This window comes from Dasypus novemcinctus, chromosome 18 (assembly GCF_030445035.2).
Source record: "Dasypus novemcinctus isolate mDasNov1 chromosome 18, mDasNov1.1.hap2, whole genome shotgun sequence".
Classification (NCBI taxonomy): domain Eukaryota; kingdom Metazoa; phylum Chordata; class Mammalia; order Cingulata; family Dasypodidae; genus Dasypus; species Dasypus novemcinctus.
Genome location: NC_080690.1, coordinates 80,027,676 through 80,046,935, shown reverse-complemented (window position 1 = coordinate 80,046,935; position 19,260 = coordinate 80,027,676). Strand labels below are relative to the sequence as shown.

General features: G+C 64.9%; 2 protein-coding genes and 1 long non-coding RNA gene across 3 annotated transcripts in view; 2 read left to right on the top strand and 1 right to left on the bottom strand.

Moving 5' to 3' along the window:
- PPP1R12C (protein phosphatase 1 regulatory subunit 12C) overlaps window positions 1-797 on the top strand; it is a 16,976-nt gene extending 16,179 nt beyond the window's left edge. The window contains 1 exon segment of the mRNA XM_058279175.2: window positions 611-797. Coding sequence (XP_058135158.1) covers window positions 611-797 — 187 coding nt within the window.
- Window positions 798-1,186: 389 nt separating this feature from the next.
- EPS8L1 (EPS8 signaling adaptor L1) lies at window positions 1,187-12,872 on the bottom strand. The gene is made up of 20 exons (XM_058280829.2): window positions 12,780-12,872; window positions 12,489-12,544; window positions 11,288-11,328; window positions 10,754-10,812; window positions 10,032-10,193; window positions 9,585-9,734; window positions 8,743-8,825; window positions 8,147-8,390; window positions 7,435-7,561; window positions 7,168-7,256; window positions 6,991-7,065; window positions 6,739-6,887; window positions 4,775-4,916; window positions 4,638-4,666; window positions 2,774-2,906; window positions 2,556-2,687; window positions 2,249-2,351; window positions 1,952-2,126; window positions 1,605-1,737; window positions 1,187-1,528 (listed from the first exon to the last, which is right to left on the bottom strand). The coding sequence occupies exons 2-20, from the start codon at window positions 12,503-12,505 to the stop codon at window positions 1,442-1,444; spliced, it is 2,130 nt and encodes a 709-aa protein (XP_058136812.1). The 5' UTR covers window positions 12,506-12,544; window positions 12,780-12,872; the 3' UTR covers window positions 1,187-1,441.
- Window positions 12,873-16,054: 3,182 nt separating this feature from the next.
- On the top strand, window positions 16,055-18,342 carry LOC111763142 (uncharacterized). The gene is made up of 3 exons (XR_002796068.3): window positions 16,055-16,258; window positions 16,647-16,702; window positions 18,076-18,342. It is a non-coding gene; the product is annotated as an uncharacterized lncRNA (long non-coding RNA).
- The last annotated feature ends 918 nt before the right edge of the window (window positions 18,343-19,260 follow it).

The following is a 19,260-nucleotide window of genomic DNA, read 5'->3' as shown; positions in this document are numbered from 1 at the left end:
TAGGTAGAAACAGAGTAGCTGAGGGACTACTGCCATGATCCCAGCAGGAGAGAAGGGTGGCTTGGGTGACAGCAGTGGGGATGACAGTCGGCCAGATCTGGACATCCTGGAAGGTCCGGCTGCCAGGATGTTCTGACAGATTGGACTGTGGCAGAAATGAGGCTCAGGCCTGGCTGGCTGGCCCGTTTATGCCTCTGGTCTGGCTTCTGCAGACCTTTAGGTTTGTAGCCTTGGTGATGGGGCCTTATTGAGGAGGGGAAACTGGGTGAGTCAGTGCTGCCCAGGGCACTGATAATCAGAGCCCCCACTTGCCCAAGGCTGTGTCTTTGATCCTGTCTGATTTTGGAGGGTGTCACCTGGTGGCTCAGGTAGAAGCCAAACCCCAGGAGGAGAGGCTGGAGGCTTTGAAGCCAGCAGGAATTGTGGGGGAGACTGATGGTCTTCTAGGAGGAAGAGAAGGGTATTTCTAAAGCTGAAGGAATGTCCAGTGCAAACAAGGGTGGGATCCGGAGAAAAGCAGCCCAGGTTCAGCCCTCATCAGCCTGCAGAGAAAAGTTGCAGGGTTTGTGAGAAGTAAAACGACCTAGTTCTTGATATCAGAGGCTTACAGATACTCAGGATGGAGAGTAGGCAGCCCTGAGGTATGTTCAGACCTGAGCTCGGAGGAGGTGGAGGACAAAGTGAAGTGGATGCTGGTAGACCCGCCTGGCATTAGAAAGCAGGCTTCCTTGAAGTGGGTATTCGAGCAGGACCAGGAAGGCTATGTAGGAATTCACCAGGCAGAGGAAGGCTGTTAGGCCAGCAGGAACAGCAAGTGCAAGAGCCCAGTGGGCTGGGGAATGTTTGGAGAAGGACGGGACCAGAATGCACTGAGGAGAGAGATGAGATCGGAGAGGAGGTAGGGAGCAGACCACTGCATGCCTCGAATGCCAGGCAAAGGGCTACTAAGGGCAATGGGGAGTCAGCACAGGGAGGGGTGCGGGAGTCCAGAAGATCCCTCTGGGGTCGCACACACAGGAGGCTGGGAATTAGGAGGGGGCCTAGGTTGGGATCCTGGGGATAAGGGGGAGCGGGGGGAGGGGGGGGCGGGGGCGGGGCGCCAGGGCAGAAAGAAGCAAAAAGGTGAGGCATTCTCCCAGGCTCTGGCCGGTAGCCGGTTAGGGAGGAGACAGCATTTTGACACTGCTCAGAGGAGGCTGTTTATAGACTGGACCGCGCATTACAGTACACCGGGATCCGGGGGTGCCCACAAGTGCGCTCCATCCATCGTCGCCGTGGACTCCCGCAGAGCCCGGCCAGCTTGCCCACGGAGGTGGGGGAACCAGGGCTGGATGAGCCGTCTCCAGGGACGCGTGGCCACTGGTGAGGGAGTCAGGAAAGGCCGTTCTCCCACAGGGCACGGAAACCGCTGCCTCGAAACGCCGCAGAGGAGCGGGGAGGGTCAGATGACCTTCGGCTCCAAGTCGCTTCCCAGCTTCTTTTTCTGCTTCTCCATCACTGCCTCCAGCTCCGACACCTGCTCCGAGTCCTGGAGGGCACGTGGGGTCAGCGCCCGGGTGCCGTCGCTCCTGCCCCACCAGGCCGCGAGGGCGCGCCCGGCTCACCTGCAGCAGCGCGCGCTGCACCGAGAGCTGGCTGTACACCCGCGCGCCCTCCGCCGGGCTCGCCGCCCGCAGCTCCTCCTTCTGCAGCGAGAAGAGCTGCGCGCCGCTCAGCGCGCCCAGCGCGGCCACCGTGCTGAGGGGCGGGGAGGTCAGGCGGCGGCCAATCAGCAGCGCTCCCGAGGGCTGGGCGGGGTGCCCCGCCCGCCAATCACGGCGCCCCGCCCCAGAGCCCGGGGGTTCCGCGCCAGTCTCGGCCTGCTACCCCGCGTCGCGACGCCGCGCCCAGGCTCGCTTTGGGCCAATCCCGGGGGCCCGCGCTCGCCCGCCCCCGCCCTGCGAGTCCTCACCTCGCGCCGAAGCCCTTGGCCTGCAGCCAGGCGCGGACCTCCGCGGCGTCCGAGCGCTGGCTGAGCTGCGGCTCCGGGGCGCGGGGCCCGGCGGCTGCGCGGCTGGGGCCCGAGCGTCCCTGGGCCAGGCGCGCCTGCAGCTCCTCGTTGACACTGAGCATCTGGGAGAATTTCTCTGCGGGTGGGAAAGCGGGAGCGGCGGCAGGCTCAGGCGGGGCCGCCAGGGCTCCCCGCGTCCCCGAGCCTCGGCTGTCCTGCCTGGAAAGCGAAGACCAGGCCCGCTCGCCTACCATTCACCTTTCTCGCTGGGGTCCAAGTAGCTGAGGCTGTCGCAGCTGTCCCAGCGGGGCCGAGCCGGGGCCGGGGCCGGGGCCGAAGGGGGAGGGGGCGCGCCATCCTCCTAGGGCGGACAGCGAGGGGCGCACCTGGGTCAGGCAGAGGGCCACACCCAGGCCCAGCCCTCCTGGAGGTAAAGTGCCGAGGCACCAGGCATCTCCTCTGCCGGGACCTTTGTGTCCTGAGCTCCATGCCCCTCGCCCCAAGGACACTGGGTCTGGCCCCCAGCCGCTCCTCTCTCCAGGCTCTGGAGTGGACCCTGGCTCACCGAGCTGCTGGCAGGACTTTGGCTGCAGTCTCTCGGGGGCCCCTGATGAGGGGTCAGGATATTATAGGGCACGTATCCCTCCTGCCCACACTGGTCCCGAACCTTCCACCACTTCCGGTCGTCATTCAGGACCTGGGTGGATGGGAAGGGAGAATTCAGAGCCCGGGCTGTGGGCAGGGGCGGGCCCACTCGAGCCCCTCAGCCTCCCATCCTCTAACCTCCAGCACATCCTGCTGCTTGACGGACAGCTCGCTGCTGTTGCGCGCCTGGAAGTCATAATTACACCGGACCCACTTGCCCGCCGCCTCGGGCTCCGCCTGCAGCTCAGCTTCCGGCTCTGAGTCTCGGTGACTGGGAAGGAGAGGGCTGAGGATAAGGAGGCAGCCCGCCCGCTGCTCTGGGCCGTGGGGTACTGGTGTGAGCTGGGGTTAGAGCTGAGCAGGGTCATAGCAGGGCCCAGGTTAATACTGTTAGTAGCCAGCTGACATTGGAATACCAGCTTGAACTCATTCTGCACTCCTGACGAGGCTGGTTCTGTGCTGTAAGTACCCAACGCCCACTTTATAGGTGAGACAACTGAGGCTCAGAGAGGTCAAACCACTTGCCCAAATCACACAGCTAGAAACAACCTCTGTTTCTGGAGCATCACCTTTGTCCTGGGCTCAGAAGCACAGTGATAAAAAGCACACTGGAAACAGTAGCTAACACTTAAACAGCACTTCCACCAGCCAGGCCCGCTGTGCAAAGTCTGTTACGTACTGTAGCCGGTTTAATCCTCACCACCACTCTGTGAGGAGGGTACTATCAGTATGTCCATTCTACAGGTGAGGAAGCACAGGCACAGTGCTGTAAGTGGCTGGCCCAATGTCACAGTGCGAGGAAAAGGCCCAGCTGGACCGAGAGCCAGGCTGGCCCCAGGGTCCACGTGCTGAGCCACCTCCAGCCTGTAGATCCAGCCCGATGGGAGCCTGGGCTCTCACCTGCTGGCCGTACCACTTCATAGACTTCTCACCCTTCCAGGGAGGGGGTAGAGTTATTCCCATTTTCCCTGCAGAGCAGTTAAAAGCTGGGGGCGTCCAATGCAAGACTCAGAGGCACAGAGGAGGGTCCCGCAAGCCCAGGCAGCTCTGGGGAAGGGGGGGGGGTCAGGATTTAACTGACCCCCACTAAGAGGGAACTTAGCTCAGGTCAGGCCTACCTGTGCAGGGAAGAGGGGGGTCTTCAGAGCTGCGCTGCCCCCTGTGTGGGGCCAGCAGCTCCCAGGATGCCATCTCTGCTGAGACCCTCTGCCCAGGCCCTCACCCAGACCCTCTTCCTTCTCCAGCCTTCTTCTCAGCCCACAGTGCTTCCCTCCTGTCTGCCCCCTACTTGCCCTAGAACCCCACAGTCCTGGCCCCAAGCCCCTTCCTCTCCCAGAACCCAAGAGTCAACCCCCACTGCTGGGTAGAACCACAGTTTGGATCCCCAATTCCTCCCTCCCCCAGAAACCCTGGGGTCCAGCTCTCAAGGTTTAATTTCCTCACTCTTGACACTTAAAGACCTCAGTCTGACCTGCCCCAGGGACTTGGACAATTGATGACAACTTCCCAGCCTTCACCGCTCGGATCCCACCACAGTGACGTCTGAAACCTGCTCGCCAGCACCTGAAGCCCCAAGCCTGCTTGTCGCTGTCTCCAGGGTCGGAAGCGCCAGGCTCCAGCTCTTCTCAAAAGCCCCATGTCCAGTTACCCAGCCTCTTGCCTCAAATACCCAGACAAAGTGCTTCCCAGGCCCTGGGAAACCAAAGAGCCTTTTCCCCAGCCTTTTAAACCCTCAGACTTCACCCCCTCCCAGCCCCCTCTTTCCCTAGACCCTGGAAACTGGGTGTCCAACTCCCTCCTCCCTTGGCCCCCCACCCTTCTCCTCCCCCCTCCCCCAGCCCCGGCCCCAACTCATCACCACCTCACCCACCTGCAAAGAGCCGGGAAGACAGGAGAAAGAGACAGGAAAAAAAAGGCGGGGGGGGGGGGTTGTCAGCGCCGGGAGCCCCCAGGACGCACCCCTCCCGGCCCCCACCTGCCCCGGCCGGGGGCAAACACTCACCCATTGACAGCGACCTGGGGGGCGCTTTGCTGGAGGAGGCAAGAGAACAGCAGCTCAGGCGGGGCTGGCCCGCACCCCAGCCCTCCCAGGCCCGCGGTGGCTCCTGGCGGCTGCTCCCCTCGAGGCCGCAGTCTCACCTGCTGGCGCCGCCGCTCGTGCTGCAGCTGCTTCTCCACTGGGTCCTCCCAGGCGCGGCCCTGCGGGTCGGTGGCAGGGGGCTCCCAGCCACTGTAGAACTCGGGGCTGTATGGGGGTCCCTCGTCGGGGGGCAGCTCCGGCCTGAGACCAAGGGCGGGGCAGGGCGCTCAGGGGTCTGGGCCGGCCTCTGGCTTCGCCCAGTCACGAACGACACTGAGGCTGTCTCCAACGACGCCAACCCCTTCTGGCCGCCCTCTGACCCTGCTCTGAGTTCCACCCACAACTGTATTTCTAAATACCCAGATGCCACTCTCAGCCCCGCCCCAGCCTCAAAGTCTCACCCGATTCCGAAGGGGGTTTCTAGCTACACAGCCGGCTTTGGCCCCACCGGCAGCCCCCACACCACCCCTTCTCCAAAGCTAAGACCCAACCCCCCTAAGCCCCGCCCCTGCGCTCCGGCCCCGCTTTGGGCCAGTCTTAGCCCTGCCCTTCGCCCTAAACTCAGGCCTTTCCTCCAATCAGATCCCGACAGTTGTCGCAGGTCAGGCCCAGCCTCAATTTCCTTGGCCACAGCCCTGTACCTAAGCCCCGCCTCCAACCCTCCCCCCACCCACCTTCTTTCCAATCAGGACACTTCCCGCTTCCCAGCCCTTGTCTCTCCAATCACCACACCCCACCTCCCCGACCCTCCAGTCACCACGCCCTCACCTCCCTGTCCATCCAATCACCACACCCCACCTCCCAGACCCTCCAATCACCTCACCCCCACCTCCCAGACCCTCCAATCACCACGCCCCCTAACTCCCAGATCCTTAAATCACCACACCCCCATCCCAGCTCCCTGTCCCTCCAATCACCACACCCCCCTCCCAGACCCTCCAATCAGCTCACCCCCACCTCCCTGTCCATCCAATCACCACAGCCCCACCTCCTAGACCCTCCAATCACCACATCCCACCTCCCTATCCATCCAATCACCACACCCCCACCTCCCAGACCCTCCAATCACCACACCCACCCCCCTGTCCATCCAATCACCACACCCCACCTCCCAGACCCTCCAATCACCACACCCCACCTCCCTATCCATCCAATCACCACACCCCCACCTCCCAGACCCTCCAATCACCACACCCACCCCCCTGTCCATCCAATCACCACACCCCCACCTCCTAGACCCTCCAATCACCACACCCACCCCCCTGTCCATCCAATCACCACACCCCACCTCCCAGACCCTCCAATCTGCTCACCCCCACCTCCCTATCCATCCAATCACCACACCCCCACCTCCCAGACCCTCCAATCACCACACCCACCCCCCTGTCCATCCAATCACCACACCCCCACCTCCCAGACCCTCCAATCACCACACCCCACCTCCCTATCCATCCAATCACCACACCCCCACCTCCTAGACCCTCCAATCAGCTCACCCCCACCTCCCTATCCATCCAATCACCACACCCCCACCTCCCAGACCCTCCAATCACCACACCCACCCCCCTGTCCATCCAATCACCACACCCCCACCTCCCAGACCCTCCAATCACCACCCCCCACCTCCCTATCCATCCAATCACCACACCCCCACCTCCCAGACCCTCCAATCACCACACCCCACCTCCCTATCCATCCAATCACCACACCCCCACCTCCCAGACCCTCCAATCACCACCCCCCACCCTCCTGTCCATCCAATCACCACACCCCCACCTCCAGACTCTCCAATCCCAGACGCCTCCTAACTCCCAGACCATTAAATCGCCACGCCCCCCTCCCAGCCCCCTGTCCCTCCAATCACCACACACCCACCCCCCTGTCCATCCAATCACCACACTCCCACCTCCAGACCCTCCAATCACCACGCCTCCTAACTCCCAGACCATTAAATCGCCACGCCCCCGTCCCAGCCCCCTGTCCCTCCAATCACCACACCCCACCTCCTCACCCCGCTCCTCACCCCGGCAGGGTCCACGCGTCCCCGAGCGAGGCCCAGAGCGCGTTTTCGCGTGGGGTGACGTTGTCCCGCAGCAATGCCACCGCCTCCGTCGTCAGCTGCGGCCGCCTCACACAGCTTGCAAACTCTGGACCGCCTGACGTGTCCACAATCTGCCACGGGACCAGGAAGGGGCGCGGGGGGAGACCCTCTGAAGTCTAAGCCCGGCTCCTCCTGCTGCCGGGGAGCACTGGGGGCCTAGCGGGCGGGACTCACCATCTGCAGGGGTCCGAAGAGGAAGTGCAGCAGCTCCGGGGAGGAGGGGTCGGCGATGTTGCCGCGCAGCCGGGCCTGAGGGGTGGGGCAGGGGGCCGGCGAAAGGCAACGGTGCGTGGGGGGCACGCCGGGGACCTCCCCTCGCCCCGCAGTGCCCCCGGCCGGACGCGTCCTCACCAGCAGGCTGAAGGCGTACTTGACTTTCTGAAGCACGTCGGTGTACTCGGCCTCCGAGGGCGGCTTGGCCCGCAGCGTCAGCAGGCCCTCTGCGGGGGGGGGGGGGCAATGTGGGGAAGGGGGACACGGAGACAGGTTCAGGCAGACGCAGAGCGACGGTGGGATAGAGATGGGGAATCAAACCCGGCAGGTGGTGCGCGGGGAGAGGAGGGCGTTTGGGGTGCCGGGGGAGGGGGCGTCGAGGATCCCGCTGGGGGCGCCCCTCACCCCCGGCCTCCCGCCGCCGGTTCCTGCGGCCGCGCTCGCGGTGCTCGAGCACGCGGGCCGCCTCCGCCGACTTCTGCAGCCTCTGGATGAAGCTCTCCACGTCGTCGAACACGTGGTTCAGGATGTCCTGGGGGGCAAGGGAGGGGCAGCGTGGGGTTCCTGAGTCCGGGACCCTGCGGGAGCTTGACCCCGCCCCTAAACCGAGCCTGACTCTCCAGACGTCCAGCTCCGCCTCCAGACACCCGAATCCGTCCAAATGCCCATCCTCTGGCTGATCGGTCTCAGTCGACCTCTGGGAACCGGCCCCGCCCCACGCCCTGGCCCCGCCTCTAGAGTCGCCCCGCCCCAAGAATCGGCCTGTCCTCAGCCCCGCCCCTCCTCTAGAGTCGCCCCGCCCCTAGAATCGGCCTGTCCTCAGCCCCGCCCCGCCTCTAGAGTCGCCCCGCCCCTAGAATCGGCCTGTCCTCAGCCCCGCCCCGCCTCTAGAGTCGCCCCGCCCCTAGAATCGGCCTGTCCTCAGCCCCGCCCAGCCTCTAGAGTCGCCCCGCCCCTAGAATCGGCCTGTCCTCAGCCCCGCCCCGCCTCTAGAGTCGCCCCGCCCCTAGAATCGGCCTGTCCTCAGCCCCGCCCCGCCTCTAGAGTCGCCCCGCCCCTGGCCCCGCCCCCTAGCTGGCCCCCGCCCCGCCTCTGGAGTCGGGCGGGTCCCGCTCACCACTTCCCGCTCCGCCTGCACACCCGCCAGGTCCGGGCCCCGGGGACCCAGGTCCGGGGAGGCCGGGTCAGCGCCGCCGGGTCCCCGAGCCGCCTCCGCCTCGGGAACGGGCTCCGCCTGGGGTCGTCCGCGGCCTGCTCCCCGCACCGCGGAGCTGATGACCGCGCGCACAGACGGGCGGTGCTGCAGGGGCGGGGTCTGGGCGGCGGGCGAGGGGCGGCGCTGCAGCTCCTCCTGCGTGGCCCTGCGGGGCAACAGGGGAAACTGAGGCTGGCCCGACCGAGGGGTCCAGAGAGGGATAAGCTCCAGGCTGAGATCGAGGGACATTGTGGCCCAAAAGAGTCAGACAAAGGCTCAAAGCGGTGGGGGAATTCCGAGATATCGGTGGGGGACACCTCTCTGGAGGGAAACTGAGGCCAGGGGGAGGAGAAACCCAGGACCAGAACCGGATGAGTGGAGACCCAGGAGGGGCTAAACTCCCTTGGGGCCCCGAGAGCATGTCTTGAATGGTATCAGCCCACTTTTCGGCGGGGAAGCGCCCCGGAGGCCCGGGCCCCTCTGCTCCGTGACCCCCGCCCCCGCAGTCCAGCCCTCACCTGAGCGCCGCCGCCCTGCGCTCCCCGCGGCCGGAGCGGTGGTTGTGCAGCGCCCCCTGGACGTCCTCTCGGATCAGCTCCGCCTGCCAATCATGTGGTCAGGCCCCGCCCACGGGCCCAGGCACCGCCCCCGGGCGACCCTTGGCTCCTCCCCGGCCGCGTCCTGCGACTCCACAGCTCCGCCCTGGGCTCCCGCCCTGGCCCACCCTCGCCCTAAATATATTCTAGCCCTAGACCACGCGCCTTGCCCCGGAGGCCCCGCCCACTCCCTGTCCTCGTTCTGTCCGCCCCCCACCCTCCTTCCCAGGTTCTGTCGGTCTGCGTGCCAGCGGGCCTCGGCCCCACTCCCTTCCCGACTCTTTCCCAGGCCCCGCCCACCGCTAGCCCTGGCCCCGCCTTCCGACCGGACCCGCCCACCACAGAGGCCCCACCTAGGTTCCGCGCCGACCCCGCCCCCAGCAAGGCCCCGCCCCACGGAGGCTCCGCCCACGCCCCAGCAGGCCGCGCCCCCGGCTCTAGCCCCGCCCCCTGAGCCTCCGGGTCTCGGCGCGCGGCTCCCGCGTGCACCGCCCGCAGGCCCCGCCCCCAGCAAGGCCCCGCCCCACGGAGGCTCCGCCCATGCCCCAGCAGGCCGCGCCCCCGGCTCTAGCCCCGCCCCCTGAGCCTCCGGGTCTCGGCGCGCGGCTCCCGCGTGCACCGCCCCCAGGCCCCGCCCCCAGCAAGGCCCCGCCCCACGGAGGCTCCGCCCATGCCCCAGCAGGCCGCGCCCCCGGCTCTAGCCCCGCCCCCTGAATCGGGCGCGCGGCTCCCGCGTGCACCGCCCCCAGGCCCCGCCCGCTCACCCCCAGGCGCAGGCCCTGGAAGAAGTGCACGTCGGGCTGCGCGCGCTCGGGCTCCTGGCACACGAGCAGCAGCAGCGCGCGGCTCCGGCCGGGCAGCGTCACCGCGTCGCAGCGCACGATGGCGCCCAGCGGGTACGACTCCAGCTCCTCCTGCGGGGTGCGACGGCGGGGTAAACTGAGGCCCGGAGCCGGCGATAATACTGAGAGTAGGGCAGGGCCCAGGAGGGACGGGCACCGGGCAGGGGAGCCCACGAGGCCAGGGATGACCACCCCCCGTTTTTCATGTGAGCTTGTAGGGCTCAGCTAAGGGGGTCCCTTGCCAAAGCTCCCCGAGAAACGACGCACAGGAGCCAGGAGTGCACGCAGACCCCGCAGGCCCTAGCGGCCACCTCGCCACGCCCCAGCCGGCGGCGGGGCCCGCCCCTTCACCCGCAGGCTCGCCGGCACCTTGGAGTTGGGGTCGAGCAGCGTCACGTGCTCCGGGGACACTCGCAGCAGCATCTCCTGGGTCCAGACGCGGCCCTGGCTGTCCATGACGGCCAGCTTCCGCGAGGCGTCCTCCACGGTGTGCACGCCATCCTCCTCGCCCAGGCAGAACGTCACCAGGTGCTGGCACGGGCGCGGAGGACGGGGCAGGCCCAGGTGCCAGGTGAGCGCCGCCCCCCAGCCTGGGGCTGGCCGCACCCCCTCCGGAAAGCCCTCCCTGATCGCCTTCTCCGCCAGCGCGCCCCTCCTCCCAGTGCCCTTCGTTTCCCTCTCAGCAGTGACTACCCCTGGATCTGTCTTCCCACCCAGACTGGAGGCTCCCTGGGGGCGGGGAAAGGGTCAGGTTTATAAAGAGCCCCTCTAGGACCTCTCGTGGCCTCCGCTGTGCCGTCGGCTGCCTTCATGAGCATACCCGGCCCCTCGTCCACCCCTCGCTATCCAGCAATGCTGATTTGTCCCTGTGGCCCCACTGTCCGGCCCAAGGGCGGGCCTGGAGGAAAAGATTTGAGTGGAATCGAGTTTCTTGACTTAACATCAGCGCTCAAGGCAAGGCAAGGAAAACCCATTTTGTGGATGAGCAGACTGAGTCCTCCAGGTTTTCGGTTTGGGGGACAGGAGCCCCTTCTCCAGGGCCTGCCTTTCCCCCGCCAAGGTCCCCTGTGGCCACACAGGTGCAGACTCACATTGACCGGGTACTGGGACACGTCAGCCATCACCACCGTGGAGTACCGCTTCCTCTGCTCTGCGGTGGGAGAAGGTGCACGGACCCTCCAGGAAGGCCCCCCCAGACCCCGGAACCCAGGCTCCACCCCCCATCCTGGAGCCCAGGCCCCGCCCCCCAGACCCTGGAACCCAGGCCCTGCCCCCTCAGACCCTGGGACCCAGGCCCCTCCCCCCCACCCCGAAGCCCAGGATCCACCCCCGTTCCCCCCCCCCCCCGGAGCCCAGGCCCCGCCCCTCGGGCCCAGGAGCCCAGGCCCCGCCCCCCAGACCCTGGAGCCCAGGCCCCGCCCCCCAGACCCTGGAGCCCAGGCTCCGCCCCCCAGACCCTGGAGCCCAGGCTCCGCCCCCTCAGATCCCGGAGCCGGGGACCCCCAACCCCTCCTCCCTCAGACCTAGGAGTCTCAGCTCCCTCCTCCCTCAGACCCAGGGGTCCAGGCGCTCAGTTCCGCAGCCCCAGTTTCTATAGACCTGAAGTTTCTTGGCCCCAAACTCACCATAGATAGACTTGGCACTTGGTTTGGGGGCAGCTTCCGGGCTGATGAAGGAAAAAAGGACTGAGAGGGAGCGTTGGAACTGGGGACAGACACGTGGGGTTCTGAAGGGCAGCAGACTTTATTGTGATGGCAACGGGGAGCCGGGGAGGGTTTGAGCAGGAGAGGGCAGGGCCTGCCCTAGACTTCAGAAGGCAGATGAGCCAGTGGTACCAGGCGGTGGTGGGGAGCGTGGGCTCTACTCTCAGGCAGATCTGGGTTTGAATCCCCTCTCTGCTGCTGCCCTGCCGTGAGATTTAATCTCTCCTGCCTCAGTTTCCCTCTCTGTAAAATGGGGTCACCCTATAGCATAGAGCTCAGTGATTTCTGAGACAAAGCAGGTAAAGAGTTTGCAGCCCCAAGAACTAATTGTTATTAGCGTCGTGATGACGATGCATGGCTCTAAGCACACAGTAGGTGCTCAGCAAGTGGGAATTGCTACAACAGCATCAATATTTGGGGCAGACGGAGAATTACTGCCTTCCCCTCCCACTGCCGTCCACCAGGCTCTCCCCAGCCTTCTTCCCTCAGCCTTCCCTTCCAGGTCCCCTTCTCCAAGAGGTCTCGGATCCCCCTTTCCAAAGGAAATCACAGGCGCTCAGAGCTCACGTGGGCTTGGCCGAGGAGGACTGAGAAACCCTATGGCTGAACCCCTGCTCCTGCCAGCCGGGTCTCCCCCAGGTTGATTAGCTCTGGGCTGGGGAACTCACCACCTCCCATGCGACTCTTCCTGCGAGTCGCGCTGCCTTCTCCCCGCCCACTCTAGGAGCCCCGAGGGTCCCCACTGATTGTATCAGAACCCCTAGAGCAGCAGCAGCAGCCACCGTGCCAAGCGCCTGCCCCTGGGCACTTTCCGTGCCGATTCCTGTCCCTGTATTTCCCCGTCAGCTTCCCACGCCAGGGCCCCTGTCCCGGAGGACCAGCTGAGGCTCGAGAGCTGACGTGCCGGGCTGGGCCCGCGCCAGGCTGCGGGTCAGAGCCTGGGTTTGCTCCTCCGGAGCGGGAGCTGCTGGCCGCAGGCAGGGGCAGGCAGGGAGGCGGCGCAGGCTTCCTGCTCGGCGTGCAGACCTGGGCTGGGCCCGGAGCCCGCGCACCTGCCAACGCCACCCGCAGGTGTGGGTGAGGAGGTCGGGGCGGGCTGGGGGCTGGAGGCGGGGGCACTTACCCCATGGCCGTGCTCATGGTGCCGAGCCGGGGAGCTGCTGCCCACCTGGAGACGCCCTGGGGGCCAGCAAGGAGAGGGCCTGGCTTCTAGGGACCTGTGACCCCGGACCCCAGCCCCTCCTCCCTCAGACACAGGCGACCCACCCCCTCCTCCCTCAAACCTTGGGGTCCTGGGTTCCAGGCCTTCCTCTCTCAGACTCAGGTGTCCCTCCTCCTCCTCCTCCCTAAGCCGCAGGAGCCCCCCAGCCCCCTCCTCCCTCAGCGCCAGGCCTCGGGGCTGTCCCCTGCTCACCTGCCCTCCGGTCTGTCAGAGGGAAGCTCCTGCTTTCCAGTCCCTTGCAGCCGCGGCCCGCCCTCTCGCTCCCTCCCAGGTCGTCCCGCCTCCGCATACCTGAGCGCTCACCTGGCACAGCGCAGCTGGGGTGGCCTCGGGGTGGGGCTGGCAGAGAGACCCAGGAGGGGGCTGGGCTGCCTGGGGGAGCCGGAAATGAAATTGCCTCTATCGTAATGGCAATCCAACCAGAACACCTGCAGGATTTGGTGGTGTACCTGTTCCCCCCCCTAGATTCTCTTAGCCCTTGGCGGAGGCCGGAGGGAGGCTGATCTCCACCCAATGAGGACGCTCAGAGAGCTGCCGCAGCTTGCTCGTGGTCACCAAGGGGTGGAAGTGGTGGGACTTGGCCCTGGCGCTGTGCTTCTGTCCCCAGCGCCCATGCCCATCCCTGCCCTGCCTCCGAGGACACCTCCTGTCTTGTGGCGTCCCTCTCCCTCTGCCCCTGGCAAGTTTTCCTGCCATCCTCTGTTGCAGAGGGCAGCTAAGGCTTAGCTCGGGAAGTGCCCGGCGCGGTGCCCAATGTGTCACAATCACAAACAGCCTCCTCGGGCGTCAGCGCCTTTGTGAAACCTCAGTTCTCCACATTTCTCCCCCCAAACCCAGGGACATAGGTTCTGGGGTCTCCATCTCACAGATGAGGAAACCGAGGTCCAGAGGGATTGAACAGCTGGGCCGAGATCACACCTGGAGTACCTGGATGAGAAGGTTCAGGTGTGCAGCTCAGAGCTCAGAGTGCAGGGGCCGGGGCCGGGCTGGAGATGGGCAGGGCCTGGGGCTGGGGAGTGGGCCCTGAGCCTGGCCTCTTCCTGCCACCATCCTTCCCAACAGGTCTCCCTGCTTCTTTCCTTCCTCCCTTCAGTCTGGCCCCAGCATGGGGCTTCTGTGCACACCTCAGCTGGCTCGCATCACCCCTCTGCTTGCGATCTTCCAAGGGCTCCCCATTTCTCTTTGGCTAAAGGCCAAGGTCTTTCAGGGCCTTGAAAGGGACATGGCCTCTCGTCTCCTCCACCCCTCTCTCCCTCTGCACCCGCAGAGAGCTGCGCTGCTCCTTGAGCCCCAGCCCCCGGCCCGCCTGGGGCCTTCGCACACGCCGCGACCCTGCTTCCTCGAAAGCCCTTTCCCCAGGTAGCTTCCCGGCTGGCTCTCACCGCCGGGCCTTTGCCTGAACGTCCCTTCTCTGAGGGGCGTGGCTGAGCACCCTAATTTATTTATTTTAATTTTTAAATTTAATTTAATTTTATTTTTTGACCACCCTAATTTAAACGGAAATACCCCTCAACCCTTCCCCCCAAATCGTAGTCTTGTCCCTGCTGCCTCACTTTGTTTTCCTCCAGGGAACTCGTCACCTTCCAACACACGTTTATTTTGTGCATTTTGTGTCTTCCCCACCAGCCCGTAAGCGTCACGAGGGCGGAGCCTTCTGTGTGTTCCGTCTCCCACTGTGTCCGCAGCCTCTGGAGCCAGGTGCGGCACATAGTAGGGGTGGAGAGACCCTGGCTAGATGAACGCCTCTCTTGCCTTCTCGCCTCCCGGCTTCGCTCGGCATGTGTCGACCGCACAGTCGGTGCCGAGGGAGGCTGGAAACCAGAGAGGGCCGGTCCTGGATCCACCGGAGGAAAGAACAGAGAGAGACAGGGCAGCGCAATGGCAGAGATGGCCCCAGAGAGGCTGCCGGGCGGGCCGGGCGGGCTTCCTGGAGGCGGGCGCTCAAATCCTGGCTTTGCCAGGTGGTGGCCATACCTGTGGAGCGCGCCAGGCCTGCTGTGGGCAGGGGAGCCGCCAGCGTGGTCCTGTTGCCCCGTTTTTTAGACGAGAAAACGGAGGCGCACACAGGGTATGTGACGAGCCGGCAGGCCCACCGAGCGACGTGAAGGCTGTGAGGGCGGTCCAGGTGACAGCCGGCTTCCCTCGCTGCGATGCCGGCCCTTGCTAGCTGTGTGAGCTTGGGCAAATTACTTAGGCTCTCTGGGCGCCAGAGCTCCAGCTGGACCGTGGGGGGACAACACTGCAGGTTTAAACGAGGGCTTGGAGAGCGCGTAGCGCAGCCCTTGGCGCAGGGTGACGGCTGGGCCAGGCTCCGCAGCCCCAGAGGGGCTGTCCCCCCACACGTGCCGATGGGGGCCGCTGTGAGGGTCCTGGCAGGCTGCCCGGGGGAGGGGGGGCAGAGCTGGGACCTGAAGGACGAGTTCGGCCATCCACGGGGCCAAGGTGAGGGACAGGACTGCCGAGCACAGGAGAGGGGTGGGGAGGGGTCCTGGTGCTCCTGGGGCTTGTGCCCTTGTCCGCTCGTGCCAACAGCATTTCCTGTTGGGATCTGGGCTGGGGTCTGAGGGAAGGGGCAGAGTGTTAGTTCACCTGTGTGAGCAGATGGGCCTGACGGAGGAGGGCCTGGACCCCTGGGTCTGAGGGAGGAGGACTGGGGCCTGGACCCCTGGGTCTGAGGGAGGAGGACTGGGGCCTGGACCCCTGGGTCTGAGGGAGGAGGGCTGGAGCCTGGACCCCTGGGTCTGAGGGAGGAGGGCTGGGGGCCTGGACCTCTGGGTCTGAGGGAGGAGGGCTGGGGGCCTGGACCCCTGGGTCTGAGGGAGGAGAGCTGGGGCCTGGGCTCCTGGTCTGAGGAAGGAGGGGCCTGGACCCCTGGGTCTGAGGGAAGAGGGGCTGGGGGCCTGGACCCCTGGTCTGAGGGAGGAGGGCTGGGGGCTGGGCTCCTGGGTCTGAGGGAGGAGGGCTGGGGGCCTGGACCCCTGGGTCTGAGGGAGGAGGGCTGGGGGCCTGGACCCCTGGGTCTGAGGGAGGAGGGCTGGGGGCCTGGACCCCTGGGTCAGAGGGAGGAGGGCTGGGGGCCTGGACCCCTGGGTCTGAGGGAGGAGGGCTGGGGCCTGGACCCCTGGTCTGAGGGAAGAGGGCTGGGGGCCTGGACCCCTGGGTCTGAGGGAGGAGGGCTGGGGGCCTGGACTCCTGGGTCTGAGGGAGGAGGGCTGGGGGCCTGGACCCCTGGGTCAGAGGGAGGAGGGCTGGGGGCCTGGACCCCTGGTCTGAGGGAAGAGGGGCTGGGGGCCTGGACCCCTGGTCTGAGGGAGGAGGGCTGGGGGCCTGGACCCCTGGGTCTGAGGGAGGAGGGCTGGGAGTCCATGCACCTGGGTCTGAGTGGGGAGGGTGGGACCCAGCTGGGGGGGTGCAGGCGCCCCCCCAGGCCCCACCCTCCCGCCCTGCCTGGTATCTGGAGCAGCCAGCCAGACCGAAACCAGCCTCCGCCTCTTCCTGCTTCTGGCCTGCAGAGGAGGCCCCTCCCTCTCTCCAAGCCCAGCAAGGGCTCCCCAAATGCCAGCCGCGGCCCCACCCCTGCACAGCCTGGCTCAGGAAGTCCAGGGTGGAGGAAGCTTGCCAGGCAACCGGCCCCTAAGAGCCTTTTCCAACCTCGGCCCGCCCGAGCCACGGTGAGAGAGCCCCCGCGGGCCCTGGGTCCCTGCCTCCGCGCCCGCACTGCGAGATCCTTGTCCTCAGGGGTCTGGACAGTTTTTTTTTTCTGGGCTGGGTGGTCCCAGGAGCCAAATGGAACTCTCCCCTGGGACCTGAGAAGCCAAGACTTTTGCATGTGTCCTTTCTGAGGCCGTCCCCGTCTTTGTCCCCCCCCCCCCAGCCCCATTCCCCCAGACTGTAGGATTTGCCCCTGGATTCCTGGAACAAGGAGGGAGATGAAATTCACTGGCAAGGCAGCAAGCTTCGGGCGGGTTGTGGAGGTGGCCGGGTGGTTGTAAGATGGGGACTGAGCATCAAGGAGATAGTTTCCTTACATGCTAATTAATTATTCATTTATTCATTCAGTAAATAGTCGTGGAGACTCAACTTGTGCCACACCCTCTCTGCTGGAATGGACAATGGTAACCCGTTTTGATATGTCCCCTGGTAAAGGCAGCACAGGACTTCCTGTGTGCCCAGGGAAGGCCCTTAATCCAGTTTCGTGTGTGTGTGTGTGTGTGTGTGTGTGTGTGTGTGTGTGTGTGAGGGGCAAAGAAGCTTGCCCTGGTTAAGTGATAACTAGGGGGTTTTGAAGGATGACTAGGAGTTCACCTAGGACGAGGAGGCAAAGAATTGCATTGTATGCCTTGGTAGTGGCATATGCAAAACCCTGAAGTCGTGCAGTAGCACGTATTTATTAAGCACCTACTGTGTGCCAGGCATGGGCTGGATATGGAGAGGTGGAGCAGGCAGACAAAGTGCCCGCCCTTGTGATGCGCTCATCCTCGTGGGCGCTGTGAGGGGGATGGAAGATAAACAAATGCACAGGAAGACTTTCGGGTCGTGGTGAGTGCAGAGGCGAAGAGGTGGAGTGGCCGGGACAGGCAGGAATGGCTGCTGCAGGCGGGTGGCCAGGGAAGGCGGGGTGCCAGGGAAGGCGGGGCTGAGCCTGGGCCTGAATTTTGAGAAGGACACTGCAGGGGGTGTGGCTGGAGCTTCAGCTGGGAAGTGGGCAGCGAGGCAGCCCCCAAGTGAGACCCTCCAGCTGCTCTCAGGAAGCCCCTGCTTCCTCCCTAAACGAGCTGTCTTGGAGGCCGCCCAGGCAGAGCGGACAAAGGGGGCCCCCTCCCTGGGCCTCGGGAGCGGGAGGCACGTGGGTGCCCGGAGGCTGAGCCTAGAACCTGCTGGGCCAGGGCGGCAGGCCCGTGGCTGGCTGCGGAGCTGTTTGTTCTTGGGGCGGGAGCAAGGGCGGGGCGCTGGGGAGCCCCTTCCTGCTGGAACTGGAGGCGCCTGGCCCCGAGGCCCGGGGGCTGGCCGAGGGGGCGCTGAAGGAAAGGCCTCCGGGCAGGCGAGTGGGGATCCCGGGTGGGAGGCAGACCCTCGGTGGGCGTGGCAGGCGATTGTATTCTCCCGGCCTCCTCTGAAACAGGCTTAGCCTAGTACCTGCCTTCTGCGCCGTGGGAGGGTCAGGTGTGGTAACACATAGAAGTGCTTAGAGGAGGGCCTGGGACACAGTAAGAGCTGGGCCAATGGGGAGGAACAAATAGACAAAGGAATGAATGCGTAACTAAATACCCAAGATGACGGGAAAAGGGATGGCTCAGAGGATGGACAGCTCTGGGTTCCAGGGCCTGCTCTGGTGCCTCAGGCAACAGAAAGCCCATCTCTGAGCCTCAGTTTCCCCAGCTCGGAACTTCTGATGACCATTCATTCATTCAAGACCTCTATTCCTTCATTCCTTCATTCCTTCCTTCATGCACTCAGTAAATGTTTATCAGGCATTGTTCCGTACCAGGGGCTGTTCTGGGCACCAGGCATGCAGAAGTGAGCGCCGCAGTCCATTTGCCCTCGTGAAGTTTCATTCTGGCAGAGGACTCAGAAGATACTAGGAACAAAGTAAAAATGAAAAAGAAAATGAAAAAGAATGTCAGGTGGAGGAAAATAAAGCTGGAAAGGGAACCAAGGAGGTCCACAAGGGTATTTTTGGGTTTTATTTGAAGTTTAGATATTCCCAAAAAGGTGTTTTTTTGGGCAAAGAGCTGAAGGAGGTGAGGAAGTAAGCTATCGGGTTAGGTTAGGAGGAGGGGAGGAAGGAGGAGGAGAGGAAGGAGGGGAGGAAGGAGGAGGAGAGGAGAGGGAGGAGGAGAGGAAGAAGGAAGGAGAAGGAGAGGAGGAGGTAGGAGGAGAAGAGGAGGAGAAGGAGAGGAGGAGAGGAGGAGGAGGAGGAGGAAAGGAGGAGAAGGAGAGGAGGGGAAGGAGGAGAAGAGGAGGAGGGGAGGAGGAGAGGAGGAAGGAGGAGGAGGAGAGGAAGGGGGGAGGAAGGAGGAGAAGAGGAGGAGGAGAGGAGGAGGAAGAGGGAAGGAGGGGAGGGAGAGGAGGAGAGGAGGGAAGGGAAGGGAGGAGTGGGAGGAGGAGGAGGAGGAAGCAGGAGAGGGAGGAGCCCCGAGAGGGTGCTGCAGCACCCTGCGGGAAGCCGAGGGTGCTGGGGAGACTCAGCACCTGGGACAGCACCCCGGAGGCGCCTGCTCGGGTCGGAGCTTGGAGACCTCGTCGGCAGAGGGGACCGGGTGCCCGGCCTCCCGGAGTCCAGGAGATGTCGCGCCCTCCTTGGGGGGCTGGGAAACAGCAGGGGGCCGCAGGGGAGACCTGCGCACCGAGTCCTCCCCACAGCACCCCAGCCAGCCGCGCTCAGCGCCCGCTCGCGCCCCGTCCTTGCGTGGACCCTTCCCTCCACCTCACACGCGGTGACCGCGGCGGGCACACCACAGCCCGCTGCCCGGTCCTGGCCCGCCGCCTGTTTTGCCCAACGAAGTGTTGCTGGAGCACAGCCACTGCTCAGTTGTCCCCTGTCATCTACGCTGCGGCGAAGCTGCAACGCAGAGTTGGGAATAGTTACTCTTTGGTCCTTTAAGGAGAAGTTGGCTGACCTCTGCGCTGGAGGGGGGTGCTATTAGGACCCCGGTTTAGAGAACAGGAGACC

What these genes read in the sequence shown, in the direction of transcription:
- EPS8L1 (XM_058280829.2), bottom strand. An exon ending in AAGTGCCAAGTCTATCTATG is followed by an intron (nt 10,813 to 11,287) that starts GTGAGTTTGGGG and finishes CTCCCACCGCAG; the next exon opens with AGCAGAGGAAGCGGTACTCC. An exon ending in AAAGTCCTGCCAGCAGCTCG is followed by an intron (nt 2,352 to 2,555) that starts GTGAGCCAGGGT and finishes TGTCCGCCCTAG; the next exon opens with GAGGATGGCGCGCCCCCTCC.